This window comes from Mycteria americana, chromosome 1, assembly GCF_035582795.1.
Source record: "Mycteria americana isolate JAX WOST 10 ecotype Jacksonville Zoo and Gardens chromosome 1, USCA_MyAme_1.0, whole genome shotgun sequence".
NCBI classification, from domain to species: domain Eukaryota; kingdom Metazoa; phylum Chordata; class Aves; order Ciconiiformes; family Ciconiidae; genus Mycteria; species Mycteria americana.
This window is the reverse complement of record NC_134365.1, coordinates 191,246,347-191,273,630: the sequence shown is the minus strand read 5'-3', so window position 1 is coordinate 191,273,630 and position 27,284 is coordinate 191,246,347. Positions and strand designations below refer to the sequence as shown.

The following is a 27,284-nucleotide window of genomic DNA, read 5'->3' as shown; positions in this document are numbered from 1 at the left end:
GGCTTCTTAGCCTTTATCTGCTAAGACTTTACTGTCAGGAATGTAACCAACCTCAAAGCATATTAAAATGTTTCATTGCTTTTTTGGACCTTTGTCCAACAGAAGAAAACTCTTGTTAAGTATCTGATTCTTGGAAACTTCCCCCTTCTTTAACTTGCTCTGCCTGCTTCAGTTCTAACAACTTTATATAAACCCAGCCCTAAATCTCTTAAACTTTCTCTCATCTTGCATCTGCTGACAGAACTTATCAGTCTACAGTTGCCTTCCACCTACATTATTTTGCTTCCACAAAGGTTAAAATGGGCGTCTTGTGCTATTAACTCTGCAGACAACAGCAGTTTCCCCTGATGATCACAACTGAAACATCATCCCCCAAAATCACAACACAGGTAATAGCAACCCTTCTGCTGAGATCAGAAGCTGGTTTTATTTTGACCTGAAAAGACTCCTAGCTTTCTCACTTTGTTCCCGCTAACAGACTTTCTAAGAAACAACACAACAAAAGGTTTACTCAGCACCTTTATTTTGCAACCGAGTTTAGCAAAGCAGGTCTGTACCTCTGCCACCTGGGCCCAGCAGTGCAGTAGTTGGGCTCAAGTACAGAAATTGTAGCTACTGAATGAGAACTACAAAAGTCTGTGTTTTTGTAGCAAACCCCAAAATGATATGTCAGTCCAAAGTTTTCTTGTCATCTAGGAAGTACAGAAACCCTTCCCAATGATTCAAGTACTTCAGGGAGATCTGTTAATTAATGTGAGTTCAGTCTGCTTGTAACTATTTGACAGAGCTGGATGGATGGCAGGGGCGCCATTCAAGACAGTGTGTTTTGACATGCTCCGGCCAGAATTCTGTAGCTGATTTTGAGCATCAGATTACCATGAGTTCAAGATGACAGGGGTAGGTGATGGCTCTGGATGCTACTGTGGGAGGACAGTTTGCATGTGAGAAGAGATGATGCTTCAAAAAATACAAAGGTACCATTTAGATGTTGCAGATAGTAATTTTATTAAATGTTTTTGAAAAAAAAAGAATTACTACCTCCAAGTATCTTCACTTTTACCAACTGGGTCTCTCAAAAAACCTGCTCCACTCTCTGTTTCCTCTTTGGCTTCCTCTGTTCCTTAGTAGTAATCCCTCCATCCTTCTCCTTGTGGTATCATGATTATACCAAGGTGTAGCAGACGGAGTACCAAGTGTTTGGATGCAAAATCTCTCCCTGCCTGAACTACATGGGCTAAGCCCTTCCTTTTCTTTGTAGTCCTGGAGAAGAACATGGCCACGCTCCATAGAATCACAGAATCATTAAGGTTGGAAAAGACCTCTAGGATCATCTAGTCCAACCGTCAATCCAATACCTCCATGCCTACTAAACCATGTCCTGAAGTGCCACATCTACACATTTTTTGAACTCCTCTAGGGATGGTGACTCCACCACCTCTCTGGGCAGGCTGTTCCAATGCTTGACCACCCTTTCAGTAAAGAAATTTTTCCTAATATCCAATCTAAACCTCCCCTGGCGCAATTTGAGGCCATTTCCTCTTGTCCTACGGCTTGTTACTTGGGAGAAGAGACCGACACCCACCTCGGTACAGCCTCCTTTCAGGTAGTTGCAGAGAGCGATAAGGTCTCCCCTCAGCCTCCTTTTCTCCAGGCTAAACAACCCCAGCTCCCTCAGCTGCTCCTCATAAGACTTCTGCTCCAGACCCTTCACCAGCTTCGTTGCCCTTCTCTGGACGTGCTCCAGCAACTCAATGTCCTTCTTGTACTGAGGGGCCCAAAACTGAACACAGTATTCAAGGTGCGGCCTCCATGCTGCTTCTAGTTTTGTAGTCACAGAAGAGCATGATCTCCAACAGCACCTGGGATATATCTGTAGCCTCCCATGTCAAGGGATTCCTGCTACATTCTCATTTAATGTCTAATTATATTTTTACAGTATACAAAATAATCCTGCTGAATTAAAGTAAAATAAACATCAGTTAATCAGAAAAGCAAATCAGGTCAACTTCAATCAAGTTATTCTGAAGACCAAGGGGAAATGCAAAAATTCAAATGAAAAGTAAATTAAGAAAGGGATTTGAAGCTTAAACCGCAGAGGCCAACAATACATTGCTAGTGGAAAAAGAAGGAAAATACAATCCCAGTACATACTCACAAGAGTGTTTGTAAGATGAGAGAGGCACATATTCCCTTCCATTCAGTGCTGTTGCATTCTAAATCTGGCATTACATCTAGGAAAGAAGAAAAACAAACTAGAGACAGCTCAAATGAAAGGAAAAAAATGAGACAGGTGTAGAGCAACTGGCATGTAAGGAAGAAATAACTGGATCAGGTTTTTACTTCAAGGCATAAAAAATGGGGACCACTTTTCTCTTTCAATGCCAGAAATTTGTGCTCCATTTCTGATTTGAATTCCTGTGGCTTTAATTTCTCTCCATTGCTTCTTGTTATGTCTTTTTCCATTAAATTGTCACTCAGTACTTAATATTTTCTCATTGTAAGGAACCTATAAACTGTAATCATCTTCAAACCATTTTTAATAAACTAAAATAATCTGAGTATCTCTTATTTTCAAACCATTGATCATTCTCATGCAGCTTATCCCATTTTCAACTTCTCTGTCAAAATGTATATCAGCATTATATGCTGTGTCCCACTAGTTGGCTTAAAATACTAATTACTGGAGGCAAATTACCTTTTAAATACTGTTGATTCCTCTCTATACATTCAGGAATGACATTAGCCTTTTTCACTTCTACATCCTCTTGTATTACACTTTCAGTTGTTGTTCACTGACCTCAATCCTTTAGCTAAATGTTCCAGAACACAGTTTTTCTGCTTGTAGATCTACATCCATTGCTTCTAGATTTAAGGACTTCACTGTATTAAACCATGCTTTGTTTCAACGGGTCAAATACACCATCTGTTCCACTGATTCTAAGTATGACCTTCAGCCTAACACAATACACAGCACTTCCTTGAGTTAAACAGAGCATAACTTTTAGAAAAATATCCAATACTGTTTTAAAATGTGCATTGAAGGATCAATAAACAGCTCACAGCCCAAGATGAAACTTGTTTTAGGGGACAATTACTCTTTGCTTTACTGCCAGTCTGAAAATGAATAGCTTCAACTTCCATCGGGTCTTGTTACCACTGTCTGCTTGACTGAAATTAGCAGGTATATTATTATATTTACACATGCATCTGAGATCCAGCAAGTTTTTCCCCCTCAACTGTGTTCAAGAAAACAGAAAACTGAGAAGGGAACATGGTAACAGACAATAAGTTGCTTTGTGTTATAAAGAGATCATTTTATTCTACATAAAGAGAAAACAAAACAATGAGGCACCACATATAGTTCTTATTGAGCCCAGTGCTGCAAAAATTGTCTTCCATCCCATACTCTACAGAAATCATTATGGATATCTCTTTCGAATGAAGAAACCACTTCTAGCAAAAAATACTCTCAATTTTATCTTGGAGGAACCAAAGTGACTGAGCCAAGAGAACAGAGAACATATACCCTTTGCAGATTACAATGCACAGGATGCATGCATAGGAAGCTGAATGCATTCTGAAGTGTAAAAAATAATTTGCAAACTAAAAGGAGATAGTGACTCCACAGAACACTACAGTCAGTGGCAGAGAACATGCATGCATTAAGGGAGCACATTACGAAAGAGCACTGGTAGTCAGTACAGCAATACAGGCACTTCATGCATTACATATGTGAAGAGCAGGATGCAAGACACGTGTAGTGTATCACATAAGACTGTCGTACAATGCAGCAAGTATGGAGAACATACTGTCTCTACTCCTTTGATAACTATGAGGACAGGTTCTTGCTACTTTAGGTACTTATACAAACCTCATTTTTGGACATCCAAAGTCTTGTATCCAAGTACACCAATCTTTAAAATATCAAAACATCCTTATGAGGCTGTGTTTCCCACAAGAAAGACTGAGACCTCCCCTAGGAGATAAAGGAATTTAGTTTTTGATATAAAGTTAGTTCCTTAGCCCCAGAGCAAACTTTCTCCTTCTGAATAAGGTTCCCACAGCAGTATCATTAAACAATACCATTGAATACCACAGCAAAGGTCTCTGAACATGTACCACAGCAAGATAGCAGGGTGTTATTACACTCAAGGTAAGAGACATTATGAAGCAGAACAGCCAGGTTGTTCCTTTTAGGAAAACTTTTCAAGTCTATCCTCTTTGGGAGTGCTTAATTTTAAACATAAATCTTAGGAGAAATAGAAGAATACTTGTATCCTCTCACTTCCCTTGGGAAAAAAATAAATGATCGCACATTGGAACACCATGGCAATATTTGACACTCCCTTAACAGTCATCTTTGACCATGTGTCTCTCATTATGTGGTGTTGTCACATGTATTTAGGCCCAGGCAACAGCTTGAGGCTTGGTGGAAAGTGGTGTTACCTTCCTCAATGCTGTGCTTGCTCTGAGCATCTAAGTCTTCCCAAGGCGGCCATATCATGAAAAGAGACAGGCCTTTGCAGAGAAGATACAGAAGGGGTTCTCTTGGCCTCTCTTCGCCTCAGCTCAGCAGGAGAGAAGCACTCTCTGGTAGAGAGAAAGCTACTCTGCAGCTAGGGCCAAGCCCCGTGGGGCAGCCTCCTCAGCAGCCGTATCTACGCCGGGCTCGGAGGACAGAGGCCGCCGCTTTCACGCTCCTGCTGCAGTAGGTGGATCCCTGGGAGGTGCTAACCCCCTTCCCTCCTCCTCCTCCCCCCCCCCCCCCCCGCCCCCTTCGCGGTTGAGGAGGCGGCTGAGCGCGGCGGCATCTTCCCTTGTCTCACTGGAGGGGGGAGGAGGAGCCGCTGCCGCCGCTTGCGGGGAAGGTAAGCTACGGGGGAAGGGGATCGCCGCCGCCTGCTCCCCCCCCCCCCGCCTTTCCGCGGGCAGAGCCCTGCGCGCCTCCCCGCTGAGGAGAGCGGAGGCGCCGCGCGCCACACCGCCGCTGTCGGCCGGGGGCGGGCGGGACCGTTAGGCCGGGCTCTGGCGGACGTTCCCGCCCCGCGCCAGCCGCTGGCGGGGGAAGGGGACGGGAGGGGCGGGCGAAGGGGACGGGAGGGGCGGGCGGCGCGCCCGAGTGCTTCCCGCCCAGCGGCAGCCAGCGTTGGCTGTGCCCGTGCGGCGGGGCGGGCCGCCGGCAGGCAGCTCGGGTGCGCCTGCTTCGCGGCCTGCGTGACCCTCAGCTGGAAGCTGTCCTGTGGGGGGGCAAGGTGGCTTTCCTTCCTCAGGCTGCCGTTTAGCCACCCCACTCGTGGGTGTACGTGGGGAGGGAGGGTTGGGGAAGGGTGCTGCTGTCTGTTCTGCGTGTGCTGGGCCGGTGTGGTGGTGCATCCCGTGGGTTCTGTTTTCCAGGCATCTGTTTTATAAATGGCTGATAACAGGGGGTTTGCAACGTTTGTCAAGGGTTCCATTTGTATAGTGTTGGAGAGCTCTGTCCGCAAGTGTGCAGAGGAAGTGTGAAGCTCGCAGTACATTAGACAAACTTAGCTTGGTGGCCAGTTACAGTTTTAATGCAGAGAAAGAATACTTGGGAAACCAAGGATTGTTAATGTGTGGGAGATGGGAGGATCGCGTTGTATTTCCTTGCGGAGGTGGAAGTTCTAATAGTGATGGATAAAAAGAGAGGGCACAATTAGCAAAGGGATTTTACTCCAGGTTATGAACTGAGTAAGGTCTGTAGACAGTTGTGTTTGTGCACCATTGGAAGCCATTTGGGCTGAACTAGTGGTGAAGGATGTGAAAGCAGAAGTAAGGGAGACATGGAGAAATAATGATCCTACTGAATGGGGTAGGAGAGCAAATACTGTGCAGGTATGAGAAATAAATGTCACAGAATGACACTGGATGTGAATGATGCGATGGACTGTAAAGTAACAGGAAGAGATTGTGTGGATAAAAAGAGTATCATTGCTTTGAGAAAAGAAAATTATAAAAGCTTTTGACAGTGTCTGCCATAGACCACAAGAGTTGGATTTGGATAAGGATATCACTTACTGAGAGATACTATTGGGAATTATGTCACAGGTGGATTTCTTTCTTAGATACAGGTAACAGCATCTTTTGGAAAGGACATATAGTGATCCTGTTGTTCTTACATACAACTGCTGTAAGTGTACCAAATAAGCACTGAATTGCTTTAAACTTGCTCTCAGTAAGTAGTGTGAAAAATTCTGAGAAGAGGTGGTTTATTAGCTTGTGATCTTGGATCACATTTTTAATTAGATTAAATAAATGGAAATAAAATAGAGGACTAAACAGAGACAGGCTTGAAATTCTCAATTTTAGAAGGACAAACTTTCAAAAATCAAGAGGATTAATTAGTGATGTTAGCTGCACCGGAGTCCTGAGGGCCCTAGAAGCAAAGAAGGTATGAAGCTGTTTTATGCCAAAGGTAGAATCTATTTGGAATTTATATCCAAAAAGTGAGAAAAGGTGTATTGAAAAGAACTTTGACACATCTCAAAGTATTTTAGGAATAAAAATTAGAAAAAGGGTAGATAAGCAAAGAAAAATGTAAGAGATAAAGTGCAGTTCTAAAGTGAGAATTGACAAAAGTGATTCTGAGTTAGTTATAGGCAATTGTTTTTTATAGCTTCTTTAATCATGTAAGTAAAAGCAAGAGTAGAATAAGACCACTGAGTGATAAAGTTGAGGTGAAGTAACATTGGCATCATGATGCATATGATGTGTTGCAGTTTGGAGGAGACTACTGCAGTGGGGAGATTTAATATTAGATGCTTAAACTTATACCACAAAGAATAACATTTTGTCTTTTAATTATTTTTTAAGAGTTGGGAAACCTCTATGTGTTATGTCTAATCCAATGCTCTTGCCACTTAACGTTGGTCAGTTCCAGTATCAGAAGACTGTTAAAGAAATATGCAAATGGACGGTTACACAGTCATTTACTCATAGAGGAAGTGGACTAACTTTTCTTTCATATACACATTCTGTTTAGTATTGTCTCTCTCTCTTCTATAACATATGGTGTCTTTATGCAAACAGCTATAACTATAAAAGTTTAAACTCTCAGAATTCTCAGCTCCAGGTATATAGTACCTGCTGTGTGTGTGTGTATTTTTTTTTTTTTTTAGATATGCATTTATATATGTGTGTTTGATGTAGATCCCTAGACAAATTCTGACTTTGTGTGAGGGAAAGACTGCACTATCCTCCCACCCGCCCGGGCATTGCATGCTGGGTTCATGGGAAGTGCTCTGGCAAGTGCCCAATGTTACAGGGAAGTATAGCTACAGCCAGATTCATTCTGGAGCCGTGCTAGACATCATCTTGAAAAAATCTCTTCTCTTGGTGACTCAACATGTAGCCCTCTTAGCTGTAGGCAGGAGCCCTTATCATGGACCAAGGCTTCAACTGCAGAAAGACTGTGCTAAACTGAAGTAAGCAAGGAATGTAGAAAAGAAAGCCAAGTTTGGTTTAGTAGTGCTTATGGGCTTGTTTAGGTTTTTTATTAAGGCTTAGTATGTTTTAGAAGATACATTTTATAAATTAAAGCTTTTAGTCTAAATGAGGCTAGGATGACCTTCCTTGGACATCTAAGGAAGTGATTAAAGGTTAGAACTGTAGAAGCTGTGAATATTTCTTCTTTAAGAGCTAGAGCAGACTGTGAGGTCAAAGATCTAACAGCTAGACCTGATATATAGCTCAGCGTTTGGCTGGATCAGGTAACTGCAGACTGCTAAAAATTTAGGCTAGGTCAGATCTACTTAGAGGGGGCCTAACAAAATGTGTGCATTTGTGTGCTGTTTTTCTGTTAAGGCAGTACAGTATTTATGATTACATAATAACAGAAGGGTTCTTCCCTGACATGCTGGTCCTATGGCATTGAACTGATATCCAGTCAGGCTCCCACATGCAGGTGCAATGCCACCTAACATCTGAGGCTTGTACATGGCTTATCCTGAACAACTTGATGATGACCTGTTAGTGTTTCTTAAATTCTTAAAGCTTTTACATTTTCTGTACTAAGATTCTTTAAGTTTATAACAATATAATAGCTGTTTCTTTCACATATTTATTGCATTATTTTGAATTATTTTGCTCTGTTACATAGCTAATATTTTTAATAAAGTTTTTTTAAAACAAAATCTTTGGAATACTTTTGTATCCCTAAAGCCAGTTCCTTCAACTCTCATGTTAGAAGGTCAAAATGAAGAATCAGTATAAGTTTCAATTCTACCAAATCAGTTATACGGTAACTTAAATTTTACGTAATTATTTAAAATAGGCAAGAGCTAATGATGCAAGAGCATCAGTTGTATTTTGTTATGTTTGTGTGTATGTACAGATTACAGGAACCGAAACATGTTTAGAGTTTCGCTAATGATTCAGCAAAGAGGAAGAGCTTTTCAAGTTAATTTTCTGAAAATCTTGGAACAGCCACATTAAAAAATGCGAACAAATGTTTTTCTTCAGCATCTCAGGTTAGATTTAGGTTACATTAGATTACATTAGGTTAGATTTAGATACAGGAATGACATCCTGTTCCCAAGAGACTGTCTAACAAAATGTTTGATTATTCTAATACACTTCAAGGTCTGGAGATAATGCTCATTATATTTTTTTTTTCTTTTACTGCAGAAGTAAACCACTATCCATGTGAAAATTACTCCAGCATCCTCCTATAATGCTTTTCAGCATTGAAGGTAGTTCTTGCATTGTTTCCATGATCTGAAACACTTGATTGCCTTCAAAAGGTATTTTTGCACTTGTAGAAAGAAGTGTAAATATTTTTAAGTGAAATTTTTTTTGATTGACACCTTCTTATCAGACTTTTTTAGCTGCTGACCTTGACATTTCAGTAAGTCTTATTAGAGGCATAATTTCAGTATAAACTTCATCACTACTTCTAGTCTTTGTATTTCTGGCTTTCATTAGTTTTTTGTACAGTTTCTTTTTCTCATTGGTTGTTAGTCGCATTATTCAAATCTTCATTTTTTTTTCAGTCAAGTAGAGAGGGATAGCCAAAGCTTTTAAATTATTTTTTCAGGGTGACTGTAGGGTTTGTAGAATGAGAAAATAATTTGAGATTTTTTTCTTCTGCTTTAAACATTTTCCCTCTGGTGGATGATGATGCATTTTTCCAGTCACTTCCCCTCTTGTTGCTTGCTGGTAAACAATACGTGATTCTACATCAATGATGATGATAGACAGCAGTTATAAGGAGAAGAAAAGTAATTGGAACAGGAATGGGAGAAATAAAGAGACTTAGTATGAACAGTGTGTCTTACCATCAGATAAGACTTTTAAAAGTTCTAGATGATTTTATAAAAATCAAATTAGTCAAATTGTCTTGCTAGCCCAAAACGCCAAGGTGGGATTTTTTGGAGGTGAGGGGAAGGTGTCCCAGGAATCTACATACAATTTTTCAAAGCAATTTTGTCACTTAGGGCAGAAATTTCACACCAGACCCTAACACTTATTTTTAAACCATTGGGGAGTTGAAAAATCATGCCCTCTGTTTTCTTTCCTGTCTTCTCACTTCTTTCAAAACGTTTTTCCCTGATGTATTTTCTCTTTATCGCAGCAGTATTGAACCTATATTGAAGGATGGTACTAAGCATGGGTAACAGAACAGTATTCCCACTATCTTCCTTGCTTTTCATGTGCCCATGTTTTCTTTTGTGTGTTGTTTCCATCTTATCCTTCTCTGCTTTTGTTCTTGGCAACTGATTTCTTTTTGGGGGTGATGATACTGAAAAAAGGCCTTTGTGAATAGGTTTCAAGCATCTAGCTCCAATACAGCATGTAGATGAACCTCTGATAACTTCAGTGGGGTCATGCTGGAGGTCCATCCCTGGAGCCAACAGGTGGAACTGGATGTCATGCCAAAAGAGTCGTGGTGTCTGACAAGATGGTTTTGGCTAAAGTTTTTTCTCTGGAGATTGAGACAGTAAAGTTGTCTCAGATCATTTCAATTAGAAATTTCTGTAGCAGTTACCTACCTTGCAAGATCAAGGATGTCAGTCTTTCAGACTGTAAATACTCCAGTATTCCAGAGTTTCTTGGATCTAGCCTCTAGATTTGCTCTTGTAAATAGTAGGCAGCCAGCGGAGCTTGCATCAGGAGCCGAGAAGTCACAGTCTGGTGTCAAGAAGCAAGAAGGGAACAAGAGAAGACTATGCTTTAGTTGGAGATAGCAGTTTTTCAAACAATCACTTACTGTTTCTCAAGGTCTGCAATTTCTTGGTAATGGAAAATGCTGCATCAGTGGAAGAATGAATGACAAGCTGAGTTCTGTCAGTTTATTGTCAGCACTGGATGGAGTAGTGACATTTCACTGTTTGTACATGAAGAAGGAAGATAATTTTTAAAATAGACTCATATCTTCCTAGAACCGGGATGTGACCTGTTCAGTGGGAATAACTGACAATATTACTGGTTTGTCCTCTCCTGCAAGATCGCTTGGACAAGTTAGCATCACTTTCTGTGATTCTGTGATTTCATGACTACTCTGTTAGGAAACTGCTGAGAAATCAAGAATATCAGAGAAGGTTACGTTCCTTTCCTAAAGGTATCAGAAAGTCCTGTTTTTCTAGGACTTCTTCCTCCTAATCTTTCCTAAGCCTGTGGTTAGAGTCCTTGGGGAAGAAGCTCCAGACAGACCTTTGATTCAGTAGTTGAGATTCATAAATGCTCAAATTAAGTGGGAGGAAATACTAAGTGTAGTTCTGAAAATTTTTGTTTGCTTGCCAAGTTCCTAGAGAGAGACTCTACAAGAATGTTTACATTCAAATGAATCAGTGAACCTGTTTAAATATTTAGGATTAAATGGTCTTGGTCTGCTAATAAATAGAACTTGGCTATTAGAACTAGTATTTGTGTTAACTCGGTCTTACCTGTACCACAGAAGCATGTGTGCCTTACCCAAAGACCTTTTGTGGTTGGACCGGAACAAGGGTCAGAACTTTCTGAGTTTAGGTCTTGGAATTTGACTGCCAGAGTATGCTGTCCAGATTCTTAAATTGTACTTGGATGCCAGATAAGAGATTTGTGAAAGTCTAATATAAACATTTTTGTATTAAAATGCTGTGCACTTCCTCAAGGAACGGATGTTTACAACAATGAAATTTTCTCCTTTAGATCTGCACTTCAGAATTTTTTGTTTGAAACACAGCTAATGAAAATGTATATAAAGTTTTAATACATGAGAAATATTTCTTGCTTACCTTTTTACTTTCTAAAGTAAGTATTGCATTTTTTTTTAAATGTAGTGGGTAGCTATTTTAAAGTAAGGTTTCTTACCAATTATACACATAAGATTTAGTAGATGAACAACCCCAATAACTTGTCTGAAATAGCTAGGGTATGTTTTTCTTCTGTACCAGAAGTACTCAAATATACAGTTTTTTATCTTTTAATTTTTGATGAAAATACTGTTTTTTCTTTGCTTCACTCTGTATATACAATGGTTATTTTTCTGGAGGGAAAATTCCTACAAGCAGGCAAATATGAATCATCACTAGTATTTTAAAGGTATCAGGTAAGAATGATTCTTAGACAGGCTTAATAATATTTTTTTTTTGGTCGGTCTTTATTTTCAGGATCCCAGGGTGAATATGTACCCTTAAATCAATTACAGGTTTTCAGAAAGAACACCTTTGCAGATGCAGACATGTGGCAATCAGTATGCACTTTTATTAGACTACATGGATTTGAATAAAAGAATAAACTAGTGTAATTTGAGCCATCCCATGTACTCCTATAGGGCTGCTCAGAAATGAGGTGTCTGTTTGCAGAACAGCTTGAAGAATGGAGTTGCAGGGTAATTTTCTTTTAGTTATATGTAAGATAAAACATGTTATAACTTTTGACTTGTGAGGACATGTAAGTGACCTCTGTTCTTGAAAAGTTAGTGCAAAACTGTCAGCATGTTTGTGGGACTTGGAAAAAGTAGTGGGCTGGAGAACCTTTCGTTAGGTACCTGAAATGGTCCTTTGTATCTTTAGTATCTGTATATTTAACAAATAAACTGCTTTTAAAGTCAAACTATGCTTTTGTCTAACCAGAAGCAATTGAATTGAAATAGTAGAACCTGAAGAATCATGAATATCAGTTATGTATCAAATGGCTTGAGGAAGGAAATACAGAATTCTGCATTTATTTAAATTGGAAAATTCATAGTCAATAGTTACTCTCTTGGGGAACATGTCAGCCCTGTGGGCTGAGCGTAGGCTGAGGATGGTCAGGAAATGGTCAGGTACAACTTTCTCACTTGTTGAGTAGTAGAAGCTTGCACAGCTTCAGAGCTGCTTACTCATTTTTGCAATTTTACTGAAAATGGAGTTGCATGGCTCTATGTTAGGAAATAATTCAAGGATAGTAGAGTTATGCATATTTATTTGGGAAGAAACATCTGATCTGAAAAACTGTTTCTATTGATGATGCATGCCATAGAAATTATACAAGTCATTTACAGGGCTGGCAATATTTTCTGAAACAGAGTGAATATTTTAACAATTCTCAGTAAACCTGAAAAGACCCAAATGTTTTTCAAACATTGGTTTTCAGAATGGAACTGGAATATTTGAAGGCTGAAGCCAGAAATGAAAAGCTCCAACCAGTGTACTTTTTCTTTGCTGAAAGAAATGGCTTGAAAAATTACATCAGCAAGTTTCTAAATTTATTTTTAATGCAATAAAAAGACATTGGAGTATTGTGTTTAATAAAACTTCTTCCTTTCCAATCACAGTCTGATTAATTTTAGTACTTGTTTTCAAAAAATGTTTTGTCCAATAATTACTTGTTTAGGTAACAATACAGAAGAGCAGAGTCTGTCTAACTGATCACTGTACAGTTGAATATAAAACCAAAATTGACTGAGCTTCATGTTTCTTGTTTTCTCACCCCACAGAAGCAAATAGTTCGGGCTTAATATTAAGTGTGTATAGTTCCATAAAGTATTGCTGCAGCAATATGATACGGTGATTTTAACCACAGTTCTCTCTTGGCAGGGGGACACAAGCAGAAATCCATATGGAGGATGAATCTCCTCCTTCTCAAGGAGTCAGTGTCAAGGTCAGAGTGTGAATTTGTATTGAGAATTCTGTACTGCTCTACTCAAGGAAGCTTGGTTCCATTTAGCACTAGCTTAGTACATGCTATTAGCTTTCAAGATAAACAGAAAACCAAAACTATAGGTAGGAAAATGATACTAGGGAATGAAATGTTGCTTATGTGATCCACAAAATATTAGAAGAACAATATATTCATTTTAATTGGGTTGAATTGCTCCTTTGGCTTACAAGGCTGGTTTAATTTAGTATTAAGTTCTGAAGTTGCATGTACCACCCTAATGTTTCAACAACATAAACTTGTTAGAATTAACTTTTGTAGCATAATTTGATGTAAAAACTTCCATTTTTCTCTTTTATTTTCTTTGAACACCCTGCATGTAAAACTTAATAAAACATCATTCAGATTTTGAGCTTAATGATGATGCCTTTTAAGGGAATCTGTATGACAAGTAAAACTGGATAACCAGCTTTCAAACTGATTGCTGAGGTCAAATGAAGTGTAGAAGTTTTAGGAATTCTTGAGGTATAACTGATACACCTTTGGGACAGGTAGCTGGACTATATGAAATCTCAAATTCTGGTCTAACTCTATCTTTCATGACTTTGTGCACTATAATGAGGGAACAGATCACTTATGGGACATAATATTGGCAGGTTGATAGCTCAAGGTGTTTTTCCTATTTTGGGGACAAAATATAATGGAGAAGTGCGGGAGGGGAGAGAATCTTGAAAGGTGAGAGAATATCTCTTACTGAGTTGAATGTAATAATTCCAGAGACAGGATTTAGATTATGGATATTTTTTAGATAAAGTTTGATTATGGATATTTTTTAGTCTGATAAAGTTTGTTATTATTTCTTTTGTAAAAAACCCAAAACAAACAAAAAACCCCAGTATCGTGTTTCCTTTGGGTGCTTTTTATAATAGTGGATTTTTTTTTCCCTTCAGTTTATTATTTTAGTGTTAAGAAATGCTACAGTTTGGAGTTTTTTATGAGGGTAGAACATGAGTGCTTTGTAGAAGGAGGTTACAGAAAATACCTTTTCTATTTAAGATGAATGTGTTCTGACCCACTGTGCACTTGGAATTTAGAGCCTGCATTTTAGAGAAACCAATGTTATTCCAGTAAGGTAATCTGTACAATTGAAGGAAACCCTGACTGTCCTTTTGAACCTCAGGCTTCATCAGTCGAGCAAAAGTGGGATGCAGTTTTGTTAATGCTATTGGAAGACTAGTCTTCGATGCTTTCAGTATTCATTACCATATTTTAAAAGTGCCTAAAATCCTCCATAGAATTAATGCTAACTTCTTGATGTAAAACAAATTGTTCTGCAAACAGCAGATGAATGAAGCCTGATTCCATATGGATTCACGTCTTCCGTCTCTTATAAACCTGCTATGTGTCATGGAGGACAGCATTTGCTAGGACTAGCTTGGACCTACTTGCTTGCTGACTTATTTCATAACATACGTGTCTGATTGTCCAGCTGCCTACTGCCAAATGGATTGTGTCAGCGGAATCTTACTTCCCTTTCACTTGCAAATTTGGCTGAAATCAGTCAGTTATTTGGTGTGAGGAAATAGGGAAAGAACTAGTGTGATCAAAACCCACAGCTTTTCTTTATGGAAGATGACCAATCCTCCTTTCCCTTCCTCAGAAGTATGCTATAAAGAAATGTGTGATTAACTGCTATTTGTTGAAAGATTTTAATTCAGGATTAATTTAGGAATTATTTCTTCAGTTTCAAATGTTATCTGTGTTTCTGTGTACATTTTTTCATAGTAAGTAATACTAATCAAAAAAGCAGTACTCTCATGACTACATTAACATGCTTCAGACCCCAAACTGGAATTTATTCACATCTTTATTTGAGTCAGAGGTAGAAAAAATTGTATTCTATAACAGATCATTTTGTAAATCTCCTACTTACTAGAAATAACCTAATGATACAGGCCTCACTGTTATGTGGTGAACTACATAATGCCTGTGATAGGCAAAATCTGTTCTTGCTTACCTTCTGATCTGGCAAGTAATGCTGCTTTTCTTTCATGTCCAGAGCCTGTTTTAATTTCAGTAAAGAAAATTTGATGCATGCTCCATGCAAAATTTCCTATTAAATTTTGATACTGCAACATTTTTCTGATTTATGCTATACTAAAGCAGTAGAAATGTTGTGTTAGATTCAGACATTAGCTTGACTAGTTTTAATGACTGGAAAGATCTGTTTTTCTTTAACTATAAACTTGTCATTTGTCCTTCGCTAAGCTGGAAAATGCTCAGTTATCTTTTTTGTTTTATTATATATCTACTTACATAAAATGCAAATATTGTTAGGAAGTTCCCAAAGATTCAATAATTGTTGAAACACAGAAGTAAATTTCAGAAGTAAATTTCAAAAATAAAGGAAAAAGTTTCTCAAGTTTTCTCAAGTTTCCATTTTCAATGCGTGAAAACAAATGGGTATAGTTTTCAAAGATAAGTATATTCTTGGGCAGATTTTTTATGGTTTCTTCTTTTAACAGTAATTTTAGCACCAGAGGAAAAGACACAAATTATTTTCAAGTTTTGAATGTATACTTTACACTTTACATTAGAATCCTCTACATTGAATTCTATAAGCTAGCAGTTATGTTGTACGAATATAGTGAAAATAAGACCTGACCATTTAACTTTTCATATTATACTTTTCTCCATATATATGCATATATGGAGCATACAGATCCTTTCTTTCTGGATCACGGTATAGTTTATTTCTTTTAATGGCTTCCCTACAAGTATTGTAGGGAATTGAATTAAAATTCTGGTTTGTGGTTGAGAAAGGAGATGGTGATGTTTCTCTAAATTTATCCTTTTTACTGTGCAAAGGTATACATTTCTCTCTGTCTAGGTATGTGATATAATTTTTTATAATATCAGGTCTTGGAGGCAACATTATTGTCAGCCCTGAAGATGCTGGATGTTGGGAAATGGCCAATTTTTTCTCTCTGTTCCCAAGAAGAGCTCAAGTTAATTCGTCAAGCCTGTGTATTTGGCAGTGCTGGTAATGAAGTGTTGTATGCAACTGAAAATGACGAGGTAATTGTCCAACAGTGTGTATGAACATGACATATTTAGTCATTTATGTATCAAGTTATTCTGAAAGCCAGTACTATGATAGTATACCTAGAAAAAGTTGCATGCAAAAATGTCTGATCATTTTGATTGCTACTAAAACATTTTCAATTCAAATTAATGGCTTCCTACCACAATCAGAAGATAAAGAGAAGGTGGAGTTAGGCATTTCTTGGAGGTGCATAGTGACAGGGTGAGAGGCAATGGACACAAGCTGGAAGATGGAAAATTCTGATTCAGTATTAGGAAGAGAAAATTATGATGAGAGTGGTTAAATCCCGGAGGGGTTGTGAGATCTTTTCCTTGGAGTGTTCAAGACTCGACTGGACATGACCTTGAGTCAACTGATCTATTTAGACCTTTGAGCAGGGGGTTGCACTAGTTGGCCTTTGGAGGTCCTCCATTCCAACCTAAATTATGATTCTGTGATTCTTTTATAACAGGTTTTTGTGCTTGGCGTGAACTGCAGTGGGTGTTTGGGAACAGGTGACATGCAGAGCACTATTGAACCAAGGAGGTTAGATTCTCTATGTGGCAAAAAGATAGCGTGTCTGAGTTATGGAAGTGGCCCTCATGTTGTTCTTGCTACAGAAGGTAAAGTATGATCTCAATATTGCTTTTTCAGATACGTCTGCTTTAATTAGTCTAGCAGGTGTGAAAGGTCTGTGCTGGTAATGTAAGAGAGGAATTGGGATAGACATTCTGGGCTATCAAGTCCAACGTATTTTCATTGGTAAACATGACATGTCATCTAGCTCTGTTTGTAGCTAGTTCTTTTCAAAAGTTTTTCAAGCTCCGCTTTGATCTTGTTACTACTTTTGGAAGTTTTTTTTTACTTTGCGGTTAATTTTGGAACTTCTGATTGCTTTTGAAATGCATTAGTGGCTACATTATGCCCATATGTTCTTGTGCCAATGTTGTCCTTTAGCTAAAATGCATCTTTTCCCTCCTGTACCTACTTTTGGATGTGCTTTAAAGACTAGTTATATTGCCTTTCAACCTTTTGTTTTCTGTTGTCTCATTGACATTCTATTATCCACACCATGCTAGTGACCCTTCTGTTCATAATCAAGTATATTATTCTTGAAGACAAATGACTAATATCATGTTCCCACTGAGGTTCTGTTAGAGCCTGACTGATGATGTTAAAATTTGTCTCTCTTTCTCCATTAATGAGAAGAAATCTTCTTGAGTAGTCTAGATTAGATGACTAAAGGTAGTTGAGGGGAATTGCGTTGTAAATGTGTGACTTTTCTTTATATTCAATTACATTCCACCATTTTCTCCAGTCTTCAGGGTAAATCATTCTGGATGCTTTTTATATGTGTATCTGTATTCTTCTGAGCTTTGTTGCTGGCAGATCTCACTGACACACTCATTCTCCTTACCCAGATGATGAACTGAAGTATTGCAAAAGAATGGGTCCAGAACTGGTCCTTGATGATTTTTACACCTAACTCCATTCGCATGAATAACTTCCATTCAGCACAGCCTCTTTTAACCTACCTTTCAGACAGCCCTTATGTATTTCACAGTTCTTGTGTTAATTACTATGATTTCTAATTTATGTTGTATGTTTCTATGTGGCTGTTTCACCTGTTTACTGAAATTTGTATTCTCATGTTGGTGAAAGGAAGAGAAGGTTGTTTGCTTTTGACAGGATAAAGTAATTAGATTTAACCTGTTATTGTAGAAAAATATTGGTTTAGTGTAGCACATTTTGCCTTTGTAGTTCTGAGGGAACCCTTCTTAGGGATAAGGAGTTTGGTGATCTCTTTAGAAATCTGATGGAGTTGTATGTCAAACCTAGCTCTCCTGCAATAACGGTGTAATTTAGGTTTAGAAAATGATGATGATGATAGACAAGATGAATGTAGGACAGCTCAAGTCCTGCACTACTGTAACTAGGGGTGACTTGATTTAAAACAGCTAAAACAAAGTGATTATAAAAAGGTGTTAGCTTCATGGGTAACAGGCCACTATATGTGCATTAAAGAGAATCTGGTAATGTCTGTACTCTAGTGATTGTAAATGCTTGGGAACTGCAAAAAGTGACCAGACTCATGTTTCCCTTAAAGAGCAGCTTTTTTCTATTGCCGGTTAGAGACAGAATTTTGCACTAGGTGGACCATCGGTCTAACCCAGTCAGACGTTTCTTGCATTCTTAATTTTACTAGCATGTTTCTCAAAATACAGGACATGAATAGTATGTTTAAATAATAAGTAAATAGTATGTTTATTAATAAGTAGTAAGTTTTTCTTACAAGCATCTTCATGTATCTTGTAAAGGAATGAAAGCTTAATATTTGAATTTTCCAAAGTGGGAAACAGTGCCAAGGCATAGACAAGAAATTTTGATTGATCATCAGTAACAAAGAAATTGAAATGGGGAACCCTGACTGTTACTGCAATACAGAAGAGAAAAGGATTAAATATCTCCTTTCTTTTAGCTATATGATTTCCTTTACTAAGATCATGGTGATACTATCCTTTTGGATTTGTGGTCAACACCATGTGAAGGTAGCATTGGTATGTCCATGGGCTTAAGAGCCCCAAAGGGCGCATATATATATATATATACACACACACTTAAATATGTATATTGTTATTGAATTTGACTTTTCAGTTTGTAATTTTATGTTGTGTACTCATTGGAAAAATAGAGATTTTAAACTAGCTTTTAATATTTTTATTATAGAAGGAGAAGTGTATACATGGGGTCATAATGCTTATAGTCAGCTGGGCAATGGTACAACAAATCATGGTTTCATTCCCTGTCAAGTTTCTACTAACTTGGTGAACAAGAAAGTCATTGAAGTTGCCTGTGGCTCTCATCATTCTATGGTGTTAACATCTGATGGAGAGGTGAGAATAGCTGGAATAAATCTCTCTTTTCTCTTAATGAAATTCATGTATGTGAGAAAGAGGAAAACATTCTGCACCTAGAGCATTAGACCGTGCTTCTTGCTGTCCTCACAGTGCTGATGCAACACAAATGTTTGATAACAATGGAAAACCTGTTAGGGTATAGCTGCTTTGAAGTGCATGCAGAACACTCGTTTGTTTGTTTGTTTGTTTTTTGCCACATCTGCTTGTAATAAGAAATTATAATTTCTTTGTAGAGGTCAGCCAGTTCCTTCCTATGCTATACTCTACTGTAAATGCTTAATGGTGTTAAAGCTGACATTAATATAAATCATGTTCATGTAAGGAGTTCTACCCACCAAAGTAAAAAGTTTTCTGTCATTTACTTTGAAGTGCCATTTGTGTCCAGCTAGCCATTCTACTTCAGGTTCTGGAAAACTAGCAATGAATTATTCGAGCATTACTGCAACTGTCATGTTGCCTCTTACCTTTGATTGGAGGAACATACAAGAATGGAATATATAAATACTATCAGTGGCATATTTTTGATAGAAACAATTAAATTGTAAACCTATGTATCTGCTGAGATCTTTAAAAGAATACATCCACTTGAACTCAAAATGTAATTTTTTACGCATATAACTTTTTTCTCTCTTGAATATGTACTTTGCACTGTATGTTATATAGCCTTCTTTTATGACAATTCTCTTATAACCATTCTCTTACAACAGGTATACACGTGGGGTTATAATAACTCAGGCCAAGTTGGATCTGGTTCAACAGCTAATCAACCAATTCCTCGAAGAGTTACCAGCTGCCTACAAAATAAAATAGTAGTTAATATAGCTTGTGGACAGATGTGCTCTATGGCTGTGGTGGAAAATGGAGAGGTAAGAAACTTGAAGTGAATTTTCTGACTGAGTTTTATTTTATGTAGTATCATGGGATGTAGATAATTTCAAACCTGTCAGTAATGAGCTACTACTCAGAAAACAAGTATACCTTTCCAGACTCCCTCAACTCTACCTGCTTATACTGCTTATAAAACCCTTTGTCATAAATTGTCCTGCGCATTCTGACATACTTAAGCACATCTTCCTATCCATGCTGATTATGGTTTCTTCTTTAGAAAGGAGGTAGAGTGAAACAGGGAAAATTGTTCACTAACATTTGGTTTATGGCTTTTTGGTTTATGAGATTACTCATAAAATTTAGCAGCTATTACTTTGTATCAGCTATTGAAGTTGGCTTTGAACTGAAGGAATTCAAGTATCAAATTTACTTGAAAATACACTTCTGAAGTAAAAATAGCATTGTGAAGGTCAGGATATTTTTACAAATTTTAGGAATAAGTCATATCTAATCTATATATGTATACTTAGCATTTCATGCTAGCTTCATTTTCTCTATGTGAAAATAACTAAGTTTGTATCGCTGATTTACTGATTTTTAAAGCTGATATTATATTCTAGCAAAAATGAAAGTGCTGATTAACACATTATCCCACTGCTGTCTTTAGCATTCATAGAAAAATAAATTATTGTCTATACTAGAATCTTAAGTATCAAGAATGTGAGAATAATCAGTGAATGCTATTTTAATTTTCAGTGCTCATATATGCACACTTCATCTCAAGAGAAAACAGAGAAAATAAAAGTACATTGCATATACAAGTAGAACAATATACTTGTTCTACTGCAGTACCCCTTGAATCCCTCTTATATTTTTTTATCCTCATTGCAAAGATACGAAGAGGTTGTAGTGTTCTTGTTGGTTTAGTACATATGAGCTGAAGATTTTGGGCAGCCTACATCCTCTCTAGCTCCATCGCTCCAAGCATTTCAGTTTAGACCCAAGTAGCTATTGACTGTTTGCAGCAGAACATATGTCATTGAAATTATCAGAACTCAGTATTTTCCCTTTTTCTTATGTTCAGCATAAAGCTGTTAACAGCCTACTCAAACTGTTGTGCATGGCTTCCAGTTTATACTTGTTTTAGTGTGTTTTCTTTTCTGTTAGAGGATTTTTGAATGAGAAATTAGCTCTTTGAAAAAGGGAAGTATTCATGCTGAATTTGCTCTGTGCTGGGAAACAGCTATATGAATCACTCATTTTCTACTCTTCATATTAAAATACTGTAGTCTTACATAATCTAACTCTTAAAGAGCAACATGAATTTGGAGGTTTTGAATTTTAGATGAGCATGCAGTTGGTATTTTAAACAGAAGCAACATACAAAATTTCTGGTACAGAAAAACATATACATGTGTGTATATATATGTATGTATATATGTATGTTTATATAGGTATGTGTATATGTGTGTGTGTTTGTATGTATATACATATGAAGTACAGATCCTAAGGTGCAGGGACAGGAAATATTGAAGAAAATTATTATTTTAACTCTGAAGTAGTTATATTGCTTTCAAAAGAAGTAGGTAGTAGCAAACAGTTAAAATCCCTGTCTCTGGTTTTAAGGTCTATGTCTGGGGTTACAATGGTAATGGCCAACTTGGACTGGGCAGCAGCGGCAATCAGCCAACACCATGCCGAATAGCAGCTTTGCAAGGCATTCGTGTACAGCGGGTATGTGTGTGATGCTCCATGTCAAACCCTTTATGAACAACTGAAAATATGCTAAGGCATATTCTACATTTATCTCTTTGTTTAAAGTGCCAGTTATCAGAATAAAAACATGTATCTTAAAATGGACCTCTGTCAGTAGGGGAGAAACTGTGACCCTGTGGAGTTCAGTGGGAATTTTGCCATTCACTTCAGTGAGGTCAGAATTGTACTTAAAGAGGACTAGGGCATTAGAAATGTTTGGTCTTTTTTTTTTTTTTTCTGTGAAACTTAATAAAAAAAAAAAAATCCCGTTATTTTAGTAAATAAGAAGGTCTTCTTAGGCTACCCCATTCTTCATTAACTCCTGTCTTCTTTTCTGGGAAAATCCTGCAGTTTAGCATTTTGTCTTTCTGGCAGACTGAATATCACTTTTAGAATTGCAGTCCAGCCGCAGTGACTAGCTGGTGTTTGGAGTCTGAACAAATTGTCTCCAACTGCTTTTGGTCAGCAGTTGGTATGATTCCATGGTTGGTCTTGATCTTGGGTGGTTATTACACTCTACCAAATAACTGGGCTGCCACCAGTGTAACTAGCAAACTGATAAGTTCTTTTGACTGATAAGAAATATTTAAAGTAACTGCAGAACTGATACTGAAAGTTTTTAATTGATTTATCCAAAATAGAGGATACTGTCAGGAAAATGACACATTCTGCTAGAAAGCATTGGTTTTGTAAACTAGTGAAAATTTACAAGAGTGTTTTGAACTTTGGATCCTATTTATTACATTTACTCAGGGAAGTTATGGATTTTTTAAATCTTTTAAAATAAACTAATTTAATTGCATAGTTTTCCATTCGGTTCCTAGGATGTAGACAGTAGCTTGGCTGGTAACAATTGCTGTGGGAGAATAACCTAATAAAGTGAATATTATTTTCCCCTGTATTTATTCTCCTATTTAGAGAGTATGAGTGTTCCAGTAAGTTTGACTTAGATCCTATTTCCATCCACTTCATTTGCTTGATATCAATTAACACCAAGTTGTAGACCTCCAATCGGTAAATAACTTAAGGATTTATTTCATTTAAAGCACATCACATGCTTCATGGATGGCAGTGGACTACATGTACTTATGGTATATCTGCTTTTCAGATTATATAAAGATATGTGAGCTAGATTTGAACAACCTAAATTGGTTATTGATAGCATCTAGCTATAATAGGTTACATTAACTCGTGCAAAGCAAGACTGCTGCTGGTAATTTTGCCACTGTGTATCTGTATGTGGGGCATGTGCTGCATATATAGATTGTAAAGTGGATATTCAAGCAACCTTATGTGAGGTACCTGAGGAGGCAGCTCAGCAGGACCAAGTGGGTTTCCACAAGAAGGTATGAGCTGACACAGTTGTGTGCTGCCATCCAGTTGGAGAGTTTCATCTCTTCCCTCTTTCCTGGCTGGCTGCTCCTCTTGCTTAACTTGTGTGGGCACTGGTGGTCCTCAGGGCCAGCTGTGGAGAGTTTCCCTCCAGTGGTGTGAGTTATCTCAGCAGAGGGTCCGGTGGGCACTAGAACTGGCACAGGGAGGGGGCAGTTTTGTGTGGCTCGAAGTCGGGGAGGACAGGAGCAGATAGGGAGACCTCACCTGTTTTTACAGTGGTAAGGTATTCACATTGGAAACAGTTGCCCGTAGAGCTAGGTCAGTGCAAGACGATCTGCCTTTTTCTGCATTTCATCTGCATACTGTTCATATTTGTCATATAGTTTTCCTTCTTTCTCAACTTCTAGCTATTCTTTTGCTGTATGCTTGAGATTATCTGGCAGGGTTCCTCACTGATACATTTTTTTTTTTCCTCAAAGTCACCTCATCTACTTTGCTTCCCTTTTTAATAAACTTAACTGTATTTGTAATTTTTGTAATTTTTACACTGGTATGGAATCAATAACATTAACGTATAGCATAACATGTATCTGTCTGTATTAACTTACTATTACATAAAAATGAGATTTTTCTTTTTATTATTCCTTATAGGTTGCCTGTGGCTATGCACATACATTAGTGCTAACAGATGAAGGTCAGATTTATGCCTGGGGAGCCAATTCATATGGCCAGTTAGGTACTGGGAATAAAAGTAACCAGTCTTACCCTACAACAGTTATTGTGGATAAGGACAGGTAATGCTTAATAGTCTAGCAGTCAGACATTAGTTGGCATACTCTCAGAAGAGCTACAGAAAATTATGGCTTTTTTAATCTGTTTTTTGGAAGAAATATCCTATAATTTTTTGCAGTGGTTCTTCTGCTAAATGTGAACAGAATTTGCACTGAAAGTGCTTGAATCTGCCCCATAACCATCCTTGTGAAAGAGAAACTGAATGTTCTGAGTAGTCCGAATGTGCTATTTTCTGCTTTGGCTCACACTGTACTTTATAGGCCTTAATTGCAGTTTCTCTTCGGTGGTGTAGTTTCATTGTTTGAAGTCAACAATAAAAGCTTTATTGTCTCTGAATATAAAGTGTATTTTAATATGCTACTTTTGACAAGAAGTACACACAGAGAAAGTAAAGAGTGAACATTTGCAATTTGTGTTATTTCTGCTGTTAAATCTGGCTCATAACCCAAGAGAGAGAGAAAGGGAGGAGTTCTTTCTTGGTATTGTTGCCTGAAAATTAAGCTAAGATTTTTACAAGTTAAATATTTTCCTATAAGACCTTGATGTGTAGTGGGGCAGTTATTTCTATTGCTAATGTAAAGCCATATATATATGTGGCCAGAAATTTGAATCCATTCCTTACTACTGAGGTCTTGATTTTGGCCTCCTATTGTGAAAAATAAGAAAAGTGAGATGTCCTTCTTAAATGTGTGTCTATGTATGTTATTGTAAGGAAGAGGCAGCTCCTGTCTGGTGATGAGACACAGCCTCTTTTTGAACGTTGCTATTTCTTTATGTGTGGTTGTGCTTTTGCTTAAAATGTAACTGAATTTCTTCCAGACACTTTGGCTACAGTTGAAATGTTACCACATTTTAATACAAATTTTAATGTTGTACACTGCCTTTCCCTTTTGTTGGCCAGAATATGCATGCCTGGTGTCAGTGAGAATATTACCTCACTAAAGCCTGGAAGATTTGTACATACAGCTTTAAACAAGTTGTTTCCCAGCTATTTTCCCCAGGCAGCTGGGAAAACAAGTAAACAAGCAGTAGTTCAGACTGCAAAACAGTGGATTGTGTAATGTTGTACACAGTGGGAGCTTTGAAATTCTAAATCAACTTTAGGATTAGTGAGACAGCCTAACATAGCTAAAATACACTTAGAAACAGCTTTTAGTGCTGTTTGGTTCTAATTTTTAATTTTCAAAATGAAAGTCCGTTAAGTATAAGTAATAATAATTGTATGTGTAATGACATTTCAGTATTTTAATTAAAAGAAGTATGTTTAAATTGTTGGTTTATAACTGTTACCAATAAGGAAGCAGGAGAAAGTTTTTTGTTGTTTTTTTTCTTAATTTTTTTGGAAATGCCTCCTCATTTCTTTCTTCATCTTCTCCAAATACCCTTTCTCTACAGCTTAATGCAGCCACTCACCTCACTGCCCAGCACCACTGAGGACATTCAGAGACTTGAAACTCACGATAGCTTTGTTTGAGGGAGCCAAGGGGGTCAGCAGAGCATGTGCTACAGCAGATATACTGCTCTGCTGCAGCAATGTCTCCTCACTCCCAAGATGCTTTTTCACTGAGAAACTTCCTGAGTGCATGCTATTTGAAGAACCATTGATAGCCCTTTTAATTTTGCTGTGTATGATAGGAAAACATTCTTGCAATTGGAAGTGCATGCATGCTTACAAATATGTGTTGCACCACAGAGAGACAGGAAGTAATGAGCTGCTTCACTGCATTTTGTTCTTCTGAGAGTGACTTGCTTTTTTTTCTTTGTTTGCTTGTAAATTCAGAGTTATAGAGATTGCAGCCTGCCACTCTGCCCACACATCGGCTGCCAAGACCCAGAGCGGCCAGGTGTACATGTGGGGCCAATGCCGTGGGCAGTCAGTGATCCTTCCCCACCTCACTCACTTTGCCTGCACTGACGATGTGTTTGCTTGCTTTGCTACCCCTGCCGTTATGTGGCGTCTTCTATCAGTAGGTGAGCTTAAATATTTTTTGTTTGACATCTTCTAAATAGAATCATTAGTGCATAAAACAGTTCCATGTATTTGAAGCCTAAACTTAGTTTCTTGCAAAAATTTATACTGGGCATCATAATAATCTATTACATATGTGTAAATGGTAATATGGAGTTGTAAAAAATTGCTAAGGCCTGATGGCAATGCTAAATGATTGTCTGTTTTGTTGATGTTGTTTATTTCTGTGGGGAAGTGCCTTGGGTTTGGGGAGGGTTTTTTTTGTGTAACCACTGAATGTTACTGTACAATGGCCATGAGTGGAGAAGCTGAGTTTGAATTTGGAGACTTGAGAGAGCTGTGCAGAATATTTAGGAACCCTGAAGCTTTTTTGATGTACTTAAGTAGACTACTAAGAATGAGGGAGGCAAATTCCCATATTCAGAATTGGCCACAGGTACTTAGAGTCTCATCACAAGTGATCATGACTGGGGCTTCTGAAGAGACAAGTTGCTGGATCTCAGATATTTGATTAACATTAAGGTCTGTCTTGCTGACCTTGACTAGAAAGAGTTAAGCATATAGCATTGTTTAACAGAGGGTTCATTCTTCAGCTACAAATTCAATCCCATATTGGTTGCTAATAAAGTTACTGGCTTTGCTGACCTAATCAAAGATGAGACTCTTGGGGTTGTCTGTAGGTGTCATTTGGGATCTTAAGCTAAAAGCTAGAATGCCTCAATTTGTTAATTTGTAATTTGAACTGTATTGAGTCCATCATGCTTCCATTCCACTTCTGTACTGCCTTTGTGATTGCTTTTGTGTTGCTGTATGCTTTTGTCTGACAATTGTAGAACACCTTTTGCTCCCTTGGTGCCTTCTGGATGCCAAGGTAAGGAAATTATGTTAATAGTACTCATATTTCAGCTTTGAGAGAGTAGGGAATTAAATGGACAATCCTGTTCTCAGGGAACTGCTTTGCCAAAATTCATGTTTTAGGGCACAGTCCAAAGACTCCCATTTGCTCTAGGTTGAGGCAGTTGTGCTTTCTAGGGTGGCTTGTTCAGAACTGTAAGATATATGCTTAATTCCTGTGGAAATTCTTAATATTCTTAATATTTGCCTACTACTAATTAGATGTAAATTGTGTTACTGCACTAAAATCCCAGGCAATGGGGTGGTTCATTCCATGTAGATAATGTGTTTGTCAGTTGTAAGTTCTACACAAAAGTATCTGTAGTATGTTCAGATTTTTCTTCCATAAGAATCAGTTATTTTATACTAGTAATGTTCCATTTCCTTCATATGTAGCTTAATCATAAATTCTGTTATATGTATCTTGTATACATTAGCAGGCTTCTGGGGCTCTTCAGCTTCCATTTCTTCTTGCTCAGTTAAAATATTATTTCATGCTGTCAGAATTTCCTCTCTGCTGCTTCTCTTGCCTTTTCTTCTCAGTTTAGAGCAGGGTATTGAGGAATTTTTCATAGAGTGCAGGAAGGCAAGAAGCAAAAACTGCCTCTTTCCTTATTTTGTTCCTCAAGGA

General features: G+C 37.8%; 1 protein-coding gene and 1 long non-coding RNA gene across 5 annotated transcripts in view; one reads left to right on the top strand and one right to left on the bottom strand.

Moving 5' to 3' along the window:
• Positions 1-552: 552 nt before the first annotated feature.
• LOC142404990 (uncharacterized) lies at positions 553-4,183 on the bottom strand. The gene is made up of 3 exons (XR_012774021.1): positions 3,872-4,183; positions 2,156-2,231; positions 553-920 (listed from the first exon to the last, which is right to left on the bottom strand). It is a non-coding gene; the product is annotated as an uncharacterized LOC142404990 (long non-coding RNA).
• A 595-nt stretch (positions 4,184-4,778) lies between these two features.
• Positions 4,779-27,284, top strand: part of LOC142403337 (RCC1 and BTB domain-containing protein 2) — a 33,899-nt gene continuing 11,393 nt past the window's right edge. For 2 of the 4 annotated variants that reach the window (XM_075489573.1, XM_075489593.1), the window contains exons 1-9: positions 4,785-4,868; positions 13,017-13,080; positions 15,997-16,155; positions 16,635-16,785; positions 18,890-19,056; positions 19,788-19,946; positions 21,535-21,642; positions 23,650-23,792; positions 25,571-25,761. In XM_075489573.1, coding sequence (XP_075345688.1) covers positions 13,039-13,080; positions 15,997-16,155; positions 16,635-16,785; positions 18,890-19,056; positions 19,788-19,946; positions 21,535-21,642; positions 23,650-23,792; positions 25,571-25,761 — 1,120 coding nt within the window. In that variant the 5' untranslated portion in view covers positions 4,785-4,868; positions 13,017-13,038. Of the gene's footprint in view, positions 4,869-13,016; positions 13,081-15,996; positions 16,156-16,634; positions 16,786-18,889; positions 19,057-19,787; positions 19,947-21,534; positions 21,643-23,649; positions 23,793-25,570; positions 25,762-27,284 lie in introns of all 4 variants that reach the window. The other 2 variants (XM_075489580.1, XM_075489587.1) reach the window with 2 other exon arrangements.